Source organism: Pseudoliparis swirei, chromosome 20 (assembly GCF_029220125.1).
Source record: "Pseudoliparis swirei isolate HS2019 ecotype Mariana Trench chromosome 20, NWPU_hadal_v1, whole genome shotgun sequence".
Taxonomy (NCBI): domain Eukaryota; kingdom Metazoa; phylum Chordata; class Actinopteri; order Perciformes; family Liparidae; genus Pseudoliparis; species Pseudoliparis swirei.
In genome coordinates, this window is record NC_079407.1 from 17925967 (window position 1) to 17945551 (window position 19585).

Genomic DNA, 19585 nt, shown 5'->3' on the forward strand with positions numbered 1-19585 from the left:
CTTTCCTGAAGGTGTCCTCCCTTTTTCCTCTGTTTAAAGTTTTTTTTCAGTTTTTTGGGGGGAATTATTCCCTATCCGATGTGAGGTCTTGGGACAGAGATGTCGTATGTGTACAGATTGTAAAGCCCTCAGAGATTTTTTTATTTGGGATTTGGGGCTATACAAAATAAACTGAATTGAATTGCCTTCCCGCGTCACAGAAGAAGAGGCGCGTCCTGGCAGCTTCAGCAGCAGCGATCACGTGAGACGAGGCCGGTGTTGTGTCACGTGAGGTGTCTCCTCTTCAACATGGCTGCAGCTAGCAGCTAGAGCAAAACATCCTCTGATTGACTGTCGTCCGTCTGCTGACACGCATCAGTGAACCTCGGAGGAGCAATGTGGAAGTGACGGTCGCCCCGCTGTTCATCCTCGTTTCGTCACGTTACTGTCGCACACACCGATCATGTGTAAAGTCCGCGCGCCACCGCTAGTTTGACGCTAACTAGCTGTCAACTGCTACAAGTGGGAAGAGGTGAGCCAACTTAGCTGTTGAAAAGTTCATGTTGTCGTGCTGTATTCACACCGGACTTGCATGTGACCAGTGTAGCTGCTGTTGCTCAGCTCCAAGTCGGTGTGTCGGTTACCGCCTCACGCTGTGAGTGAGGTGACGTTAGTGAGCTAACGTTACTTCCCCATTTAGCTAACGTTAGCGAGTCTTCTTCAAGAGTTAAACTCGCGATCGCCGTTCCTAAATATAATGCGTAAGATGTTGGTATTAGCTAGATAAATACCATGTACATGTGTCGTTGGAAGTTTATAGTATTGATAGTGTCTGTTTAAATTAGTATTAGTAATATTCTTGGACAGTTTCCTTTCCAGGCAGCTAACGAAAATCCATAATATATTAACTTCCGGTATTGGCTCGTAGGACACTAAGTTGGTTTGATTGGTAAAGTTGCAGTTTTAAATCGCTGCACTTTGAGGCTCTTTTATAAACTTGTCACTCGGGTATGAAGTTGGACCTGTCCGTGGGGCGGAAGCAGGAGGCGGTCATGTGAGCTGGGCTAGACTTCAGAGCTGTAATCACAAACATCACATCACTGCTTTTTTGCAGCAAGCAACCTACTTGTCGAAAACAATCTGTCGTTGCATACTAATATCACAAATCTAATGCCATGCGAATATTATTGAAGAGACTGAGATGGAGTAGTTACATTACATGTCATTTAGCAGACGCTTTTATCCAAAGCGACTTACAATAAGTGCATTCAACCTAGAGTACAAACTAAGAACAACAAGAATACAGAAAGTAACATTTCCTCAAAATAGTCGAACTACAAAAGTACCATAATAAGAGCTATTGAAGTGCTAATCTGTGTTTTAATCCAGATATAGTCGGAAAAGGTGTGTTTTTAGTTTCCGGCGGGAGCTGAAGAGTCTTTCTGCTGTCCTGATGTCAGTGGGGAGCTCGTTCCACCACTGAGGAGCCAGGACAGACAACAGAGTAGTGCCAGTGAAATGTGTGTGGCTGCAGGAGTCAATACACTCCAAGCTGTTTTAAGAAATCGTTTGTATAAATTTATCTGCTGGGTTGATGACTCTGAAAATGAAATCATCATGGTTTTGTTAAACATAAAAGTTTAGTACTACACGCTACCAGTCCCAGCTGTGGAGACATTTGTACAGCTGTCTATTTATAAAGCATTTGTAGTTCTATATTTTTTACTCGGGATTTTGTATGTATTTTATTATATTTCAATGTTTTGTTTTCTGGACCTTGAGTCTGAAATAAAAGTTTGATTAATGTCCATTTCTTCTTTTTGATTATTTCCTCAAAGGGGCTGGTGGAAGAGGAGATTAGGTCTGCCCCTGATGACTTTGATGCCATCCTTCATGAACGTCTGAAAGGCGTCCTCGTGGGAGACGGCAAGGTTTATGCAGCGGTACATTGTTTGACTCTTAACAAGCATTGGCGACTCATCATGGATTGGCTGATGCGTGCTGTTGAGAAAGACTTGGGGGTTGACCGGCGGCAGCAAGGCCCAGGTCCCCGTCCCAGGGAGCTCACTGCCCTTGTTCCTACGCGCTGGGTGATGGGTCTGAGGGAGAGGAGGATCATGCGCTGTGCCCGCTTTGACAGCGTCAGTGAGCCAGAAATACGCACCTTCCTTCAGTGTTCCCAGGCAAAGTTGCCCCCAGGCTGGACACGAGTGTGCATTCAGGGTCTGAGAAAAAGCAAGCTGAGCTACAGATTGGCCAGAGACCCATGCCATCAACAAAGGGAGTGCACGTCGCAAGATTCTTATGTCAAAAGCATGCAGTATGTGTCGCAACACAATGTCAGGTACGATACACATTTTGATATACTTTTATTTGATCTATTTTGTAAAATGTGACGATGCATGTCATAATACATAATAAATAAAGAAAATGCTCTTCCCATGACAATTGACTGTAATTTATAAACATAATCCAAGAGTTTAAAGAAGCTTTTCTGTAATATTATTAGGTAGAGCTGAAACAATTACTTCATTGATAAGTTAATTGGCAGATCTTTAATCTACAATGTTTTTTATAAGTGATCAATTGTTTCAAGTGATTTCTCTAGCATTTGTCCATTTTATATTAGTATAACGTGCTACTATCTTTGGGTTTTGTCCGGTTGGTCAGGCAAAAGAATACATTTGAAGACATGACCTTTGGCATGCGAAATATGCGGGGCGATTTGTTTCTTCTACTTTCTTATATTTTAGAGTAAATGATTGATTAAAAAAGTAATGGTGAAATTAATCAGAAGTTTGAACCCTAATATTAGTAGACCTAGAAGTTTAATTTAATCCACTTGGCTTTGTGGCATATTTAATGTTTGTGTAGGTTTGTTTTTAGCTTTATTTAATTGCGTTGCTACCTTCTATGATTAGGTCAGGGTTTGTCACTCACTGGTAGCGGGGTGCTCTTAATGACAGTGAGCAGTTCACTCTTGCTTTTAATTTCTGGAAGGTTTCTATTGTCTGAAAGTTGAACTTAACTGTTTAGCTTGTTAATTGAATTCTCATGATAAATGTCTATTTTTAGTGTCTAGTTTGCGGTGAATTTGAAGTTAACACATGTAATATGTAAGTGTTTAAAATATAGAAATGGTGAATAATAAATGCAGCCATTGAGTTGAATATATTTGATGTGGTAATCTTAATCTGCCTTTTGTCTTTTCCCCTTTATTAGGAATCTGTGGCATGACGCTCATTCCAAACTTGTGCAAGCATATTTGGGAGCCAATGAGCAGACCCATGTTGCAGCTGTAGATTCAGTGCGTCAGGCTTTACAGAAGCTCTTCAATTCCACATTCATCTCAGCTGACAGAATGTCACCATCTCTTTCCCCAGCTAGAGAGAAGGAGAAAGAAAACCACTTGCCATCCAGTTCGTCTTGCTTTACAAAGTCTCAGTCGGACCGTCTGTGTCCCAATGTTCTGCTTGCAGATTGTCTCCTGGAGACGGCAGAGATGCTCTATGTTATTCTACCTTACACTCAGTATTCGCTCCATGATATTGTCTCCTTCAGCCCAGCCAAGCTCGCCAACAGCCATGCCAAAGTGTTGTTCATTCTCTACCAGTTACTAATCGCCCTGCAGGGATGTCATGCAGCAGGTCTGTCTTGTGGAGAGCTCTCCCTGCAGGACATCGCTGTCGATGAGCAGCTCTGCAGTCGTCTCAAGCTCAACCTAGCCCATTATGAGGAACTGGGGCCAGAAGGGGATGCCGATAGCGATGTTACTGGCAGACAAGTGCCAACAAGTGTCCTGCCAAGGAACAACTCATGTGTGAGCCAAGGTAACAAAATACTTTGCAAAGACTGCTTTGGTGAGCTTAAAAAGTTAGTTCTGGACTGGGTCCATGGGCGAGTCAGTAACTTCCACTACTTGATGGAACTGAACAAGTTAGCAGGACGGCGAGAAGGAGACCCTAACTATCACCCAGTGCTGCCATGGGTGGTTGATTTCACTGTGCCGCTTGGAAAATTCAGAGACCTCAGGAGGTCGAAGTTCAGGCTGAACAAAGGGGATAAACAGCTGGACTTCACATATGAGATGACCAAAGAGGCGTTGGCTGCCTCGGTGGGCAATGGAGGTGGTGGAGGTGCAGACCTTGGTGGCTCTGGTGGTGTTGGTGGTGTTGGACCGTCTGACCATCTCCATGTCCCTCATCACATATCCGATGTGCTCTCGGACATAACCTACTATGTCTACAAAGCGCGGCAGACGCCCAAGTCAGTGTTGTGCAGCCATGTTAGATCCCAGTGGGAGCCGAATGAATACCCAGCCAGCATGGAACGCGTGCAGAGCTGGACCCCCGACGAGTGCATTCCAGAGTTCTACACGGATCCCTCCATTTTCCGCTCAATCCACCCCGACATGCCAGACCTGGATGTGCCTTCCTGGTGCAGGTCATGTGAGGAGTTTATTGAGGTCCATCGGCGCCTTCTGGAGAGCAGAGACGTGTCCCAACACTTGCATCACTGGATAGATCTCACATTTGGGTATAAGCTTTCCGGTAAAGAAGCTGTCAAGGCCAAGAACGTGTGCCTGCACCTGGTGGACAACCACACGAATCTGACGACGTATGGTGTCGTCCAGCTGTTTGAACAGCCTCACCCGCCACGTTTGTCTCCTTCCCAGTACGCCCCCGCCGAACCTCCCCTCCTCGGCCTTGCTGCTCTTAATGTGCCTTCGCTACACATCCCGCGACTCGACGCCGTGGCCGACACCGTGGATGGACTGGTGCAAGAGTCCACCGGGTGCGAGTCCAGTGGCTGGACCATGGTAGACAGAGACGAAGAGCTTGAACAAGGTATGGAAGCTCTGGACTCATTGGCGTCCACTGGCTCCTCCAGCTCTGCTTCCTGCTCCATGCCGAGCATCAGCACGGCAGTGGGGAAGCTGGGAGGAGAGCACGCAGCACTTATTGTCTCGCAGTCCCCAAGTTCTTTCCCCGGTGAATTCACGAGCGGCTTCGGCCCTGGTTTACGCAGTGCCATGTTACAAAGAGGTGGGCCAACGAACAAAAAGCATGTGGAGGGGACTGTGCCCGCTGCCAATGCAGAGGAAATCAAGATCCTCCTCCCGGAAGGCTTCAACCCGCTGCAGCCTTTGGATGAGCTGGAGAAGTTGAACAACTTCCTCGTCAAGAGTCTGCACGCTGAAGTGGGGCATCCTGACTGCACGAGAGACGGCGTCCGAATTGAATCTCTACCCTCTCTGACACAGCTCTATCAAAGAGACATGCAGGCCTTCGGTGTTCTCATCGCTGAGATATTCTCCCACTCTAAACTGAGGAGACTGAAACCAGGCACCCCCCTGAGACAGCGTTTCCAAGCTGTTATCAAGCTCTGCTCTGCCAGCCTCCGTGACGTGCCGCTGTCTTTGCATGATGCTCTGAAGACACTGCTGCTCTTAGAGAAGCACTCTGGATTGGCACAAAGCGAAGAACCGGATTGCCCTCGCCCGCTGCTTTTCAAATATGAGCCCATCTGCGACGGTCTTCCTCCCCCAAACCCCTGCCAGTTATTGAACTCGATCATCTCGCCCTTTCCTTTCCCTTCCTATTTTGCACCACTTCATCGCTTCATCTTTTCCTACCACGCCAAGATGGATACCACGTGTAGTCTTCAAGGAAGAGATGTTGTCTTCCACCTGTGGCAGCAGCTTGAGACCCTGTTGCGGGGTAACATCACAGCTGAGGGCCTTGAGATTCTCTTGCCCTTCATTCTGGCCCTCATGCTTGAGGAGTCCACTGCCGTCTATGCAGCCTGGTACCTTTTTGAGCCCATCTCCCGAGTACTGGGTCCCAGAAATGCAGGCAAGTACTTGCTGAAGCCACTGATCACCGTTTATGAAAACCCTCACTACCTGCGTGGACGTTTCTATCTCTACACGGACTGTTTCATTCTGCAGCTGATAGTGAGGCTCGGCCTGCAAGCCTTTTTATCCAGCCTACTCCCTCATGTGCTGCAGGTCATCACTGGTTTTGAGAGCTGCATCTCGGGCTCGAGCGGGGAGGCTTGCAAAGGGCTAATTGTTGGCACATGTAACCTTGAAGAGGAAGAGGACTTTCAGTGCAGCGAGGTGAGGCCATCGTCTGGGTCTGTTAGTGGGAATATGGGAGGTGGCAGTGGGGCCAGTGGTGGAGTCGGGGGAGTGGGAGAGACGGGGATGATCGATTACTCCTCTGGCATCAGTCTCAGTGATCAAGTGTTTCTGTCAGAGGCGGAGGACTTTCAGAATGGGTTCTATGACAACAGTGGAGCAGGGGTGGCTGCTGGGAAACCGCAGAGCCAGAACTCTGCCGTTAAGGATCAAGACCAGGAGTCCCACAGTGTGGGTAAACTAAGTGACAAAAGCAGCACAAGTGAGCTCTCACTGGGTGATGGAGACTCGATGCGGGATCGAGTCAGTCTCAAATCGGCCGACAGCAGCCAGGACCTGAAACAGGCTAGTGAGGGAGAGGAGGGAGGAGAGCTGGAGGAAGAGGAGTTGACTGAGACGACTGAGGGTCATGAGGGGACAGATGACCCTACCGCGACCAGCCTGGAGCTAACGCTCTCTGGTTGCACAGAAGCCTCAGGAGCTACAGTTGCCACTCTGGAGGGTGAGTTTGTGAATGGAATGGCACTGGAACCGACTGAGAAAGGCATCGTGGGAGAGCAGGAGGAGGATGACCACGATGCATCTGAAGAGTCTGGGGAGAAAGAGCAAAAGATTCTTCTCGGTGAGGGAATGATTGAGGTTCATGTAAATCATTTGTTTGATAATTGATAACTTCTAATGATTTCACTGATTTCTCCACAAACAGATACAGTCTGCAAAACGGTTCGGTGGCTGTCGGCAAAGCTTGGACCAACGGTGACTTCGCGATACGTCGCCAAAAATTTGCTTCGATTGCTCACAAATTGTTACATTGGTACGTACATGCAGAACATGACAACATTTCAATTAACTCATTCCTAATTTTTTTTTATTTAGCAATTTTGACAAATGCCAAAAGGAGGACTGCTTGACCTCATTGTGCTCTCTGCCTGCAGGACTTGAGAAACACCAGTTTGTGGCCGGTGCATCGGAGGAGAGCGGTCTGGAGAGTGTGGGAATGGGCAGCGTGTATGAGAAGAAACCTGTTGTTGGCGACCAGACAGCTGGACCTGTGCTGGACTGTCTCATCTACATAGCTCAACTTTATGGAGAGCCTGTACTAACTTACCAGTACCTGCCTTATATAGGATATCTAGTAAGGCAAATTGCAGTAACGCACACAACAACAACAAAAGTTTGGCTCGTAAAGCGTGATATTTTTTTGGTGGGGGGGAAAGACATTTGCACCAAATTACTTTTCTAGGTAAATTAACAAATATGTATGTTTCCAGGTTGCTCCTCCTTCTTCGCAGCGTCTTAACACGCGTAAGGAGGCGAGTCTGCTTGGAGCGGTGGCACTTACGCAGAAGATCATTGTCTTTCTCTCTGACACCACTCTAATGGACATGCTTATGAAGATCAACCAGGATGTGCTCCTCCCACTACTGGACTTGCTCACCACCCCCCGCATGGGGTAAATAACACACATTCAACCATGCACATACTCTAGATGTAAATTGAGGTATAATCCATGATGGTGTTCAAATACTCAAAAACAACATGCAAAATAGAAGTATTGTAAAACATTAATTTGCCTTTTTATGAACTCTTCATATTTTTGGAAGTGCAATGTCTTTAACTTTTGTGTTACATTAGAGTAGAATCAGAATAATATTACAAAAGGTCTGTCATTAGTCCTCTGCTCGGTTTTACCCATTCTGCTGTTCTCAGGTTCCCCAGCGGGGTGCAGACACGCACTGCCGTCTGTCTCAAAACACTCAGCCTGATGGCTCTCATCTGTCTGCGCATCGGGAGGGAGATGGTGCAGCAGCATATGGCTGACACTCTGCGGCGCTTCTTTGCAGTTTTCTCTCTGCTGCATTTTTTGCAGCCTCAGGTATGACTGACACGCACGCACAAGGAATCACAAGACTGACAAACGTAATGCCGCTTTCAACAAGCACATCTATCAGAAAGAGCTTTACAAAAATAATGACAGGAAGGCCGATGAAAATAGAGATGAGACGGAAACGTTGAATACAAACAGATGGAGAGAGTATACACTACCGTTCAAAAGTTTGGAGTCACTTAGAAATGTCTTTATTTTTCAAAGAAAAGCACTGTTTTTTCAATAAAGATAACATTAGTCAAAAACACACACTATACATTGTTAATGTGGTAAATGACTATTCTAGGTGGAAGTGTCTGGTTTCTAATGAAATATCTCCAGAGGTGTATAGAGGCCCATTTCCATCAACTGTCACTCCAGTGTTCTAATGGTACATTGTGTTTGCTAATCGCCTTAGAAGACTAATATCTGATTAGAAAACCCGTGCAATTATGTTAGCACAGCTGAAAACAGTTATGCTGGTGATATGAGCTATACAACTGGCCTTCCTTTGAGCTTGAAGTTTGAAGAACAAAATTAATACTTCAAATATTAATCATTATTTCTAACCTTGTCAATGTCTTGACTATATTTTCTATTCAATTTTCAATTCATTTGATAAATAAAAGTGAGTTTTCATGGAAGACACAAAATTGTCTGGATGACCCCAAACTTTTGAACGGTAGTGTATGCATTTGTGAGCATGGCAGGATGGTTATTTTCTTCATGTAGTTATGTCTTTTGAGATGTGGTGATTTTTCTCATTCATCATGTAGCTGGACAGCGCCCCTTGCAGAGTTGTGGGAGAAGTCACGGTTGTGGACGTCTGCACACCTGAAAACACAAATGTGACATATGAGTTGGGTGTATTGGAGGAGCTGCAGACTGTTTTTAACCCTGAGATGGCCCATGCCTCCTACATCCCCTTCAACTGCCTCATAGGTAGGAAATTGCTCATCTTCTGCTAAATTAAATCGATAATAACCTGTCGGTAGGAGGCTGTATATTATGTGCTAAAATCACATATCTTTACACTATGAATCCGTTCTCTGTTGTGATTTCGGTAGGTGACATGGCAATACGGAAACTGGTTCCCAACCACGAGCTGGTCTGGCAGTTGGCCCAGTCCTACCACCAGAGTTTGCATCAGGGGAGTTCAGAGACGTCGAAGGTGGAGCTACCGCCGCCCTCCACAGGTGTTTCCTCCACTTTTGGCAGAAGCTTTGGTTGCAGCCCATTCCCCGCACCCGAGACCAACTCCACCATGGTGGGAGACTCCCTCATTGAGTCGGGCACGTTTGGGAGCCACCTGGTAGGAAACCGTATTCAAGTGTCCCGGGAAACCGAATATGATAGTAGCCGGAATCTGGGCTCGGCCAACTCTTGGGGACGCTCCAAGCGCACTCCCCCCATCATCACCGCAGCCTCCAGCTTCACCATTCCGTCCTCTGGCACGGCTTCCTTCTCCTCCTGGGCGACAGGCCCCACCCAAGAGGACAGTGCGCTCAAGCAGGAGCTCCCTCGCAGCGGCCGTTCCCTGCAGGGCAACTGGCTGGCCTACTGGCAGTACGAGATCGGCCTCAACCAACAGGATCCACACTTCCACTTCCACCAGATACGTCTGCAGAGCTTCCTGGGTCACTCTGGCACCATCAAGTGTTTGGCACCTCTGGCAGGAGAGGATTACTTCCTCTCTGGAAGTAAAGACAAGACTGTGAAGCTTTGGCCCCTCTATAACCGTGGCGATGGAACACAGGAGGTGGAGCCTAGTGTGACATATAATGACCATCGAAAGTCAATCTTCTATGTCGGACAGCTCGAGGCTTCGCAGGAGGTCGTCAGCTGCGATGGAACGGTGCACCTGTGGGACCAGTACACAGGTAAGATGATGACAACGATGCATCATAAAGTTCCCGGTTGGAGGGCGATGAATGAAATAAAATCCAAAACAGCGCTGCCAGGGTCCTGAGGGGAGTCCGGAAATATGACCACATATCACCCATTCTCCAATCACTGCACTGGCTCCCTGTTTCATTCCGGATTAACTACAAGGTCCTAGTACTCACATATAAATGCATCAACGGACATGCACCCCCCTACCTACAAGAATTTATCACTCCCCTAACCTCCACCCGCACCCTCAGATCCACAGGCCGCTCGCTCCTTCGGGTCCCCGACACCAAGCTCCGCACCATGGGCGACCGGGCCTTTTGCTCGGCAGCGCCACGCTTGTGGAACGGTCTCCCTGACCACCTGAGGGAAACTCAGACACTGAACTCTTTTAAAACTGGCCTAAAAACCTTTTTATTCAGGAAGGCATTTCTTTTACCTTGAGTTAATTTATTGTCAGCTATTACATTCTGATTTTTTTTCTTTTTATGGGTTGCTTTAACTATGTTTTAATCGGTTTTATTTGTTTTTACTATATGTGTGGCACTCTGAGATTCTTTGAAGGAAGAGTGCGATAAAAATGAAATGCATTATTATTATTATTAAATGCCGGTAACTACTACGATTCTGTGTAACTACGCTCATCTATTTTCCTTAGGCAAACAGATCCGCTCGTATGAGGCCGTGGATGGGAAGAATCCCATCACAGCTGTCACCACCATGCCAGCGCCACACTGCAGCGTTGTGTTTGGCAGTGCAGATTCTATTCTCCGCTTCATCGATCCTCGCAAACCTGGATTGCAGGTAGCGATCTGCCGTACAGCATCCCCCAATTACCAGTGTGTTTTCAGCATAGTAAGATGTCTCCGCTATCGAGTTGTTCCAGTCTCGACAGTGACTCATTTTCCTCCGTGTCCCCAGCATGAATTTCGTCTGGCATACAGCAATGTGAATGCTGGCCTCATCCGCTACCTGGCAGTGAGCCCTTCAGGGCGCACCGTGGCTGCAGGTTTCTCATCGGGCTTCATTGTTCTGCTCGATGCACGCACTGGACTCGTTCTGAAGGGCTGGCCGGCTCATGAGGGAGATATCCTCCAAATGAAGGTATACATTTTTTTTTTTACCTGGCGTCTACATCACTGAAAAGGGCCGCCCCTGGGTTCCAGCTTCGTCAGTAGTCGGTGAAGGGACAATAAATAGGGGGACAGCTTTTGTTTGGAAGAAACGATCTTATAAAATGGATTATATGAAGGTTTGGTTCTGTATAACAAGGGCAGTTATTTTGTATTTGGGAAGCTTGGTCTTTTATTTAAATGGCAGACAGTAAAGAGGAGACAAGAAAAGAGGGATGGAGAGATGAAGAATGCTAAGACTTAACGCGGGACGTTACCCACAAGAGCATTTCTTATTACAGCATTAATTTGAAACTGTTATTTCAACTATATGAAGATATTATGGAAATGCTTTTGATGTTTTCAATGTATTACTACCTGTGGTAGGTTGTATTAGTTACAATATATGTATTCAATGCATATGTAGAGCTTATGAGAGCTTTCAGAATGGTATAAAAAGAATTTGATAGGACCATTTGTTGTGTTGGATTCTGTTTTATATGTATTCTGATGTACACTAAATACTTATATGATTGTTCAGCTCGGGAGGTAAACAGAATTATCTGATTTCCTGGATGTTAGGGGGAACAAGTTACCTTTTTTGTTCCAGAAAATGATACTCTGATTAAATAATGGCCACACACCAACTTGAGCCCATGTTGCACCACTTTGTGAGGCCTGATGTGTAGCATTAACGGTCAAGTTGTTGACTCGAGACGTGGACTGTGATTCACTGTGTCACATACGTGGGCGGTCACTCTCTATGCTGTAGTCCAACTTTGTTTGTCTACCAGATAAACTTGTAGCCAAACACAAGTGAACAGCTTCTCTATCGTGACTCCATTACTTTGTTGAGTTGTCAGCATGGCGTGATTTCTGAAATAAGAGACGGATAGTCTGGTTTTAAGGGGGTTGCATCATCGGCATACAATCAAATACAACAGGCCTGTAGGCTTTTACTGGAAGGAAGGTCATTTCTTTTTGTGTATTTGTTGTTCACTTAAGATTTATAAACCAGTATATGTGGATGATGTGTTTATACAAAATGTCTTTTGAGCAACAAGATGTGAGAGCCAGATGAGTGTTTATATTCTCTTCTGTTGGCCACAGAGTTGGTTTCGGTGCATCAACCTCAGAATCTAGTGGGTAATAAATTGCAAGCGGGCTTCGGGGTAAGCGGTGGAAACTTTTGGATCAGTCAGTTAATCTCTTGTCACTTTTCTTGACTTTTTTTCTCTTCTCTTGAGTGACCCACATTACGTCCCTCTGCCTGACTTCTCCTCCTGATTGGTTGTCTAGATCAGTTTTATGGGTTGTTTTCCTTGACCACATCACACACACAAGCTGGAAGGTGTGGCTCTACTCTTGGATGATAAATATTCCAGAAGATGATCAGCCACCAGACTTTTGATTGTACATTCACCAAAGGTAGTGATACTAAGTGGTGCAGAGATGGTGAAAGTTGTACCCAACTGTTGTCAACAGTGCGCAACCATGAGCAAACTTTATTTAACCCCAATCTAGGTCAAGGATTGTATCTCTAGTTTTAAAGGCAGAAGTTTAGGCAAATATGGACATAGGTTACTCATTAGAAAGAGCACAGAGGTTTTCACTGGCCCATTCCTATTGCTCATATCGCCCCCTCAATTTGTTTGTGTGTATCAACAAGTGACGGTTTTCACTTCTATCTGGGAAATTTTAAACAAATACAGTTGTTCAAATCTTTTTTTAAATACGTTTTTAATATATAAAGATAATACAATGAATGTACACTACCGTTCAAAAGTTTGGGGTCATCCAGACAACTTCGTGTCTTCCATGAAAACTCACTTTTATTTATCAAATGAATTGAAAATTGAATAGAAAATATAGTCAAGACATTGACAAGGTTAGAAATAATGATTAATATTTGAAGTATTAATTTTGTTCTTCAAGCTCAAAGGAAGGCCAGTTGTATAGCTTATATCACCAGCATAACTGTTTTCAGCTGTGCTAACATAATTGCACAAGGGTTTTCTAATCAGACATTAGTCTTCTAAGGCGATTAGCAAACACAATGTACCATTAGAACACTGGAGTGATAGTTGATGGAAATGGGCCTCTATACACCGATGGAGATATTTAATTAGAAACCAGACGTTTCCACCTAGAATAGTCATTCACCACATTAAAAATGTATAGTGTGTATTTTTGATTAATGTCATCTTTATTGAAAAAACAGTGCTTTTCTTTGAAAATTAAAGACATTTCTAAGTGACTCCAAACTTTTGAACGGTAGTGTAACTTACTCCCAAATTCAGGTTCTATGTGTGGGTGCAGGAACACTTTTTTAAATATTATTATTAAATCTGAAGCGATTGTAGAAACTGTAGAAATATGAGTAAGAAATGGATATAATTAGTAGGCACGGGATGATTATTTCAGGACATGTAATAATAATTTGCAAACTTCCTCTTTTTTTTTTTAATGAAAAGAAAACAATTTATAAATAAGGTTATCATGAGAGGTAGAACGTTTTTTTTACAGTTACTTTTGGGGCTATTCATGATTATCCCAATAATGAGAATGTGCCACAATCAACCTCTTGTAAGTATATCATCCGATCACTAATAAGTACCTGACATCAACAGTCAGTGACTTTCTTTCTTGTGTTTTACTTTTCAGGCTGCAGAAGGAAACTTGGTGGTCAGCTCCTCCAGTGACTACACGATCGCTGTGTGGAAAGATCTGGAGCACAAGCCTCTCCGCCAGTACAAGTCCCAGTCCGACCCCATCCACGCCTTTGACCTTTACGGTTCCCAGATTGTGACCGGAACTGTGGCGAACAAGATCGGGGTGTACTCCATGGCAGATATCTCCTTGAGTCCTCTTAGCAGCACAAAGCTGAGCTCTGAGAACTTCCGTGGCACTCTGACCAGCCTAGCAGTCCTGCCCACCAAGAGGCTGCTGCTGCTGGGCTCTGAGAACGGGGCCATCCGGTTACTAGCTTAGACATGAGCAATGACTCGCAACTATACGCTAAACACTCTTCATGTTGACCTTGAATCTGTCTTGTTCCTGAAGACACCAGATGTCTGAGCTCTCTCTGCCCCCCTGTCCTGAGCTTGAGGTCAACTGTATTGGTAGTGCACTTTTTCCAAGTCGCTGTTTGAATGAAGCAGCACAAGTAAAGGCTTTGTACGGATACGCTTCATGGTGACCAGATCTCACCAATCTGGCTGATGGCACTGAATTTGATGACCAAGACTAACATTCATCATGTTCAATGAACACCATGATTTCTTTTTTTAAAAGCCTGTCGATGTATATAATGGGAACATATTTGGACTAGGTCAGTTCTTCTGTTCAAAAGAATGAATCAGAAGACGCCCTCAGGAAGGTGGAACCAAACACGGTTCTCATGTGGCGTTTACACTTTCCAAATAGATGCATAAAAACACCAAAAAAAAACATTGACCTCAAACTCATTTCCCTCACTGTTAGAATACATGAGTACCCAAATGCACTGATTAAACTATGCAGTATTTGTAGATCAAATAATTTGTTTGTGTAAGCGTGTTTCATAAGAGTTGTTTCACAGTAGATTGTTTATGCGCCATGAACAATAAAAGTACATTCGCTGTCTCGTCGGCAGTCTTGGTGCATCTTCTCAATGTGGAGGCGCTTCAGTTGTTGTCACTCACCGATGCACAGCCTTTACCCGACTGCACAAGTATGGCCTAAATTGTAACATTGAGATTCTCACTCAGATTTTAAAGATTGAATGTTTTTATCCACTAATAAATAACTTGAAGTTGCTTCGGGATTTCTTTAAACCTTGTTTAGAGATTCTTGATTTAGCGGCCAGACCCTGTAGCAACATTGCACTGAGTATCAATGCAGGGGCCACTTTGGCTGTGAATGCCAGTTCTTAGACTCAACACTTTCTAATTGCTCATTACAAAAGCTGACAGATCAGTTAATGCCAAGATGCACCATTTTGTATGTAATCATTTATATGTGACTGCATATGAATATGTTGAGAGAAAAGTTGGAATTCAATAAAAATGTGGATTAAGTTGCTCCTTAGGGTGTAAAGCAAAGGAATATGTAGTATAGATGTCTGCCCACAACCTTTAAATAAATCTATCAAAGACTTCAAAGGCCATTAGCCTCACATCACAAAGCGCTCCACTTTCTATGATTTGATCACGTTCATGTTGTAAAATGCAGTTTGCCTACTTTTCTAATGATTTGCCCGAAGCTCAAGCTGCTCTGACGAGTATACTACACCTGTTGATATGTTGTGTTTTTTTGTAAGTGAAAGCTCAATGGTCATAAAACGACAAACTTTGTTTTGGAAATAAAATTTGGAGTCGTGTATTGATAATTGGTTACAATAGCTCCAGAATCTCTGAACAGTTTCAGAAACGTCTTTGAAAACGCATATTTATTAACTGGATTAATAAAATAATTGCTGCCATGTTTTAAGTTTGTGTTCCAGTTCTGTATGATTAAATTTGACCCCCAGCCTTGCTCCCCCGGGCTTGGCTGAGTCACTCGATCTCACATTGGACAAAGTCCTCTCTTGTGTTTGCAGAACACTTTTTTCCTCGTAGTGAAATCTGACCAAATACACTAAAAAAATTATTTAATTTTTTTAGTATTTCCCCCGTGTCTTGAGTAATTATTTGCCACAACATGTATCCTCAGTTTCTAGACTTAGCAGAACAATCATTTATTTTCTGTGAAGTGGGTAACATATCAACGCCTGAGGTTTCTGGGAAATGTGGGCTGTGGTCTGAGCAAGCTGTCTTTGTTTGCCCACACGTTGTATATTTAACACACTTTTGCAACAAATGTTCTGTTCAAGATTAGGTTGTCTTGATATTGTCACCTGCTCATTGATATGCAAAGTAGGTAAGCATCTGGGTCTTTAATATTTAATATATATTTTATTATGAGTCTCAGTAGCTACAACTACAAGCAAGTAGGCCTAGTGGCATAAATGAGGCCCCAATCAATGTAAGTTGATGTTTAACTGTTTGCTGAGCCAAGTGCCAATCTGTGACTCAGGAATTCTGTTCACTCAGTTGCTCTTTTTTTGGACACGGCAGCACATTTGTTTTCTAATTTAAATTTAAGGTAAGAACAAACTTCTTTTCTTTTTTTTTAGTTACTGGGATATCATTGTACATCTGATGACTTGTTGGAATATGCTAAATCCTGCTCAGTTATTCATAGTTTTCATGTTAATTCTTTTACATGTCCACACCTTATTATGAATACAGAATGTTTGTAGACAACACAAGAGTGTTTCAAGTTGATTTTTGGTCCCTCAAAGTATAATCCTATTACTGCTTTTTTCCGAGAGACAAAAATCAGCTGTATTACCATGTGATTGGAGACAGCTTGGATAGCTGCTGAAAGCACTCATGCTGCACTTTCTATGTGGACATCTTGATGCAGGGTCTTCAAAGATCTTTAGTGTGGCTTTCATGTGTCAGATGCTCTGGGTTCCTTAAAAAGAAAGAGCGACTAAGTAGAAGTATTGGAAACCTGCACACAATACTGCTAAGAAACTATACTCACCAAGCGAAAGGTAAAGAGTGTTGAGTTCAAGAAGCTTTAACATAAACCATATTTGTCTTGTTTTTTATGAAAGTGACCAAGCCATATTTATATTTAATTTTTTAAGCCAACGTCATTTCTTTCTCTCACAGTTCCATTTTAAGGATATGGACCTTCGTCTGACACTCCTGTTGATCGGTCTCTGCAGCCCAGGAGTCACTGTAAAGCATTGGAATGACTTCTATTTCACTCAAAAGATCATGCTTGATCATTTTAATCTGTGCTGATTATATAACGTTTGTATAGATTGTTGTTATTTATGCTAACTTTCTTCTCAACAGAATGCACAAGTGTCCGAAAATGAGTCGATTCCTCTGGTGCCTCTTATTCCCCTGATGCCCAGCCACCACATAGAGGTTAGAGGCTAAATAACTCTGCTTGTTGGGTCACTGTGTTCTGGTCATTTCACAGTTTTGAAAATATGTTCTTGGACTTAAAATGTTGTATTATTCCTGCCTTTTTAGAAAGTAGACAATATTAGTAGGCCTACAGCACAATCAGGAACTGTGCATACCACAGAAGCAACAGCCATAACTATTGGGCCAAACGGGAGCTCATCAGAGGAAGAACATGACAAAGATTGTCTGTCTGGCGGCCGGAGCCAACAGTCAAGGGAGGCCATCGCTGCAGCCATTCAGAGACTGGGTGTGCAGCTGCTGCATAACCTGAAGACGACGCCAGAGGAGCCAAATGTCATCATATCTCCTTTGAGCATATCGTTAGCGCTCTCCCAACTGGCTTTGGGTATGCACTTCCTGCTGCAGCATTTACATGACGCACACTGGAGCAAAACGGCTCTCTCTCTCTTCATGTGTGCGATGACTACATGTGCTGTATTGTTTATTCTTTACAGGCGCAGTAAATGAGACGGAGGAGCTGCTGATGCATCATCTAAATGAAAACGGTCTCCCGTGCTACCACCAGTCGCTGCATAACGTTTTGGCGCAGCTCAGAAACAATGACCTGCAAATTGCCACACGCATCTTCCTGCGCCAAGGTTACTCCATGGAAATAATTTTGCACCATACTAATAGTTGAGACTAAACAGCTGGTGTTTGCAAGAACATTACTGTATTAATGTGTATTTATGTGTTGCAGGGTTTGAGCCAAAGCAAGACTTTGTCACTGAATCCCGGAGGTTATATGACTCAGAGCCAGCAGTATTGGAGAGCCTGCAGCAGATAAACAACTGGGTAGAGAATGCTACAAATGGAAAGATGGTCGACTTCCTGACTGCTTTACCACCAAATCTGCTCCTCATGCTCATCAATGCTGTCCACTTCAAAGGTGAAATGTCACCATAGTCATGTCTTTAGCTTCTTTTTGAAAGAATCATTTTTGTCATTTCTCAAACTATCAGTGGAAATAACCAATGAAATCTCCCAATGTTTGTACGTTTTTTCCTTTTCATAAGCTATACTGTATGTCTGAATTATGCTTCTGACTAAAACTGAGACCGATGTCACCTCCAGGAGAGTGGCAAACTCGTTTTGACCCGCACTTTTCCTCTAGAGGCGTGTTCTACCTTGACAACAAGCGTATGGTTGATGTTGAAGTGATGGAAGATACCAAATACCCCTTGAGTGTATTTATTGATCATGATCTGGAGGCTCAGGTAAAATATAGTGTTGTTCTCTACAGTTTAATCACTGTGCCCAAAATACACCTGCCTCTTCACACAATTTGGAAAGACACATACATTCCGACCATAACTTCCATTTATTTCCAACACCGTTTCTTCATTCACCATTTCCCGTGCAGGTAGCGAGCTTCCCATTCCTGAAGTCAAAGAGCTTGTTGGTGGTCATGCCTATGTCCGGCCAGGTGAATGTGTCTTCACTTTCCACAAGGTTGAATATCTCGGACTTGTATCGTCGTCTGCCCAAGGAGAGAGCTGTTCAAGTTAAAGTCCCAAAATTCAAACTGGAGTATGTTCAAGACCTGAAAGATGTTTTAACTAAATTGGGTAAGAGGTTGTTATGTCTTTGTTCTTGAATTTATTTTGACCACACATAAACATTCTTATGGTTTAATGAAATTTTTTGCCTGTCCTCTCTGTTCTGTGTTAGGCCTCGGAGATATGTTTTCCAGTCCCAACTTTGCTAATATGGCAGACGGCCCTCTGCTGGTCTCCAGCGTGATGCATAAGTCCAGCATGGAGATAAATGAGGAGGGTGCAGAGGCTGCTGCCGCCACCACAGTGGTCATCTCACGGGCATCGAACCCTGTTTTTCACCTCAACCAACCTTTCTTCTTTGCCCTCATGGACGATAAAACTCAAGTGCCCATTTTCATGGGTGTCATTAACAACCCAAATCCTGGTGCTCCTATTTTGGAGAGAGGAGAACTTGGAAGCAAAGATAAAGTGGGATTCCCAATTGATAAGGATGATGTAAGCTCATTTAATGGCCCACCTAAGTAGGGACTAATACTTTTACTTATACTGCCATCCCAGGAAAAACCCAGAACAAGATCTTTCATAATTGTATAGAATAAATGTACAATGCCAATAAACTGGATCAAAATGTGTGTGCGAAAACAGATGTGTGTCTGTTTCATTGATGATTAAACACACAAGGGTGTACTTGGTCCCATGTAAAAAACCGAATATTTTTAGCTTGTGCTGTATTATATGCAAGTCCTGGTATAGCAACTCTCAAAATAATAGTTAAATACTAGAAATGATTTATACCCTTTGTACAATCTCTGTCCATCTTGAATTGATTTTGCTTTAAAATTCCAAGGTATCAAAATGCAAAGTCAGTGTCCCAGCATTACTGCATCAGTTTTTATGTGGTTGATTTTTTTGTTTTTTTTATTTCATCTAATAAAATTAATTTATACAGAGCTAGAGGCACTTTTGTTTCCACATTTAAATATATGTATTTGTTCTATCAGTTTATTGTCGACTCTAAATGTATAATAGTATTTAAGTCAACACGTTTGTGATTAAATATCGCAAGGTCAAGGATCTAAGTATGCGCT

General features: G+C 43.6%; 2 protein-coding genes across 4 annotated transcripts; both read left to right on the top strand.

The window, feature by feature from the left end:
* Positions 1 to 282: 282 nt before the first annotated feature.
* wdr81 (WD repeat domain 81) lies at positions 283 to 15359 on the top strand. Of its 2 annotated transcripts, none has more exons than XM_056441147.1 (12): positions 283 to 511; positions 1818 to 2323; positions 3202 to 6743; positions 6828 to 6935; positions 7057 to 7256; positions 7393 to 7574; positions 7832 to 7997; positions 8765 to 8930; positions 9056 to 9868; positions 10537 to 10682; positions 10800 to 10982; positions 13655 to 15359. In XM_056441147.1, exons 2-12 carry the CDS (start codon positions 1962 to 1964, stop codon positions 13979 to 13981), a joined length of 6195 nt encoding a protein of 2064 aa, XP_056297122.1. In that variant the 5' UTR covers positions 283 to 511; positions 1818 to 1961; the 3' UTR covers positions 13982 to 15359. The 2 variants fall into 2 exon arrangements, with proteins under 2 accessions (XP_056297122.1, XP_056297123.1); XM_056441148.1 differs by lacking the exon at positions 283 to 511 and adding an exon at positions 3055 to 3095 and having other exon boundaries at positions 2147 to 2323.
* A 555-nt stretch (positions 15360 to 15914) lies between these two features.
* Positions 15915 to 19141, top strand: serpinf2b (serpin peptidase inhibitor, clade F (alpha-2 antiplasmin, pigment epithelium derived factor), member 2b). Of its 2 annotated transcripts, XM_056441153.1 has the most exons (10): positions 15915 to 16114; positions 16439 to 16571; positions 16693 to 16761; positions 16882 to 16956; positions 17065 to 17344; positions 17454 to 17597; positions 17699 to 17887; positions 18073 to 18215; positions 18362 to 18566; positions 18670 to 19141. In XM_056441153.1, exons 3-10 carry the CDS (start codon positions 16708 to 16710, stop codon positions 19020 to 19022), a joined length of 1443 nt encoding a protein of 480 aa, XP_056297128.1. In that variant the 5' UTR covers positions 15915 to 16114; positions 16439 to 16571; positions 16693 to 16707; the 3' UTR covers positions 19023 to 19141. The 2 variants fall into 2 exon arrangements, with proteins under 2 accessions (XP_056297128.1, XP_056297130.1); XM_056441155.1 differs by lacking the exon at positions 16439 to 16571.
* The last annotated feature ends 444 nt before the right edge of the window (positions 19142 to 19585 follow it).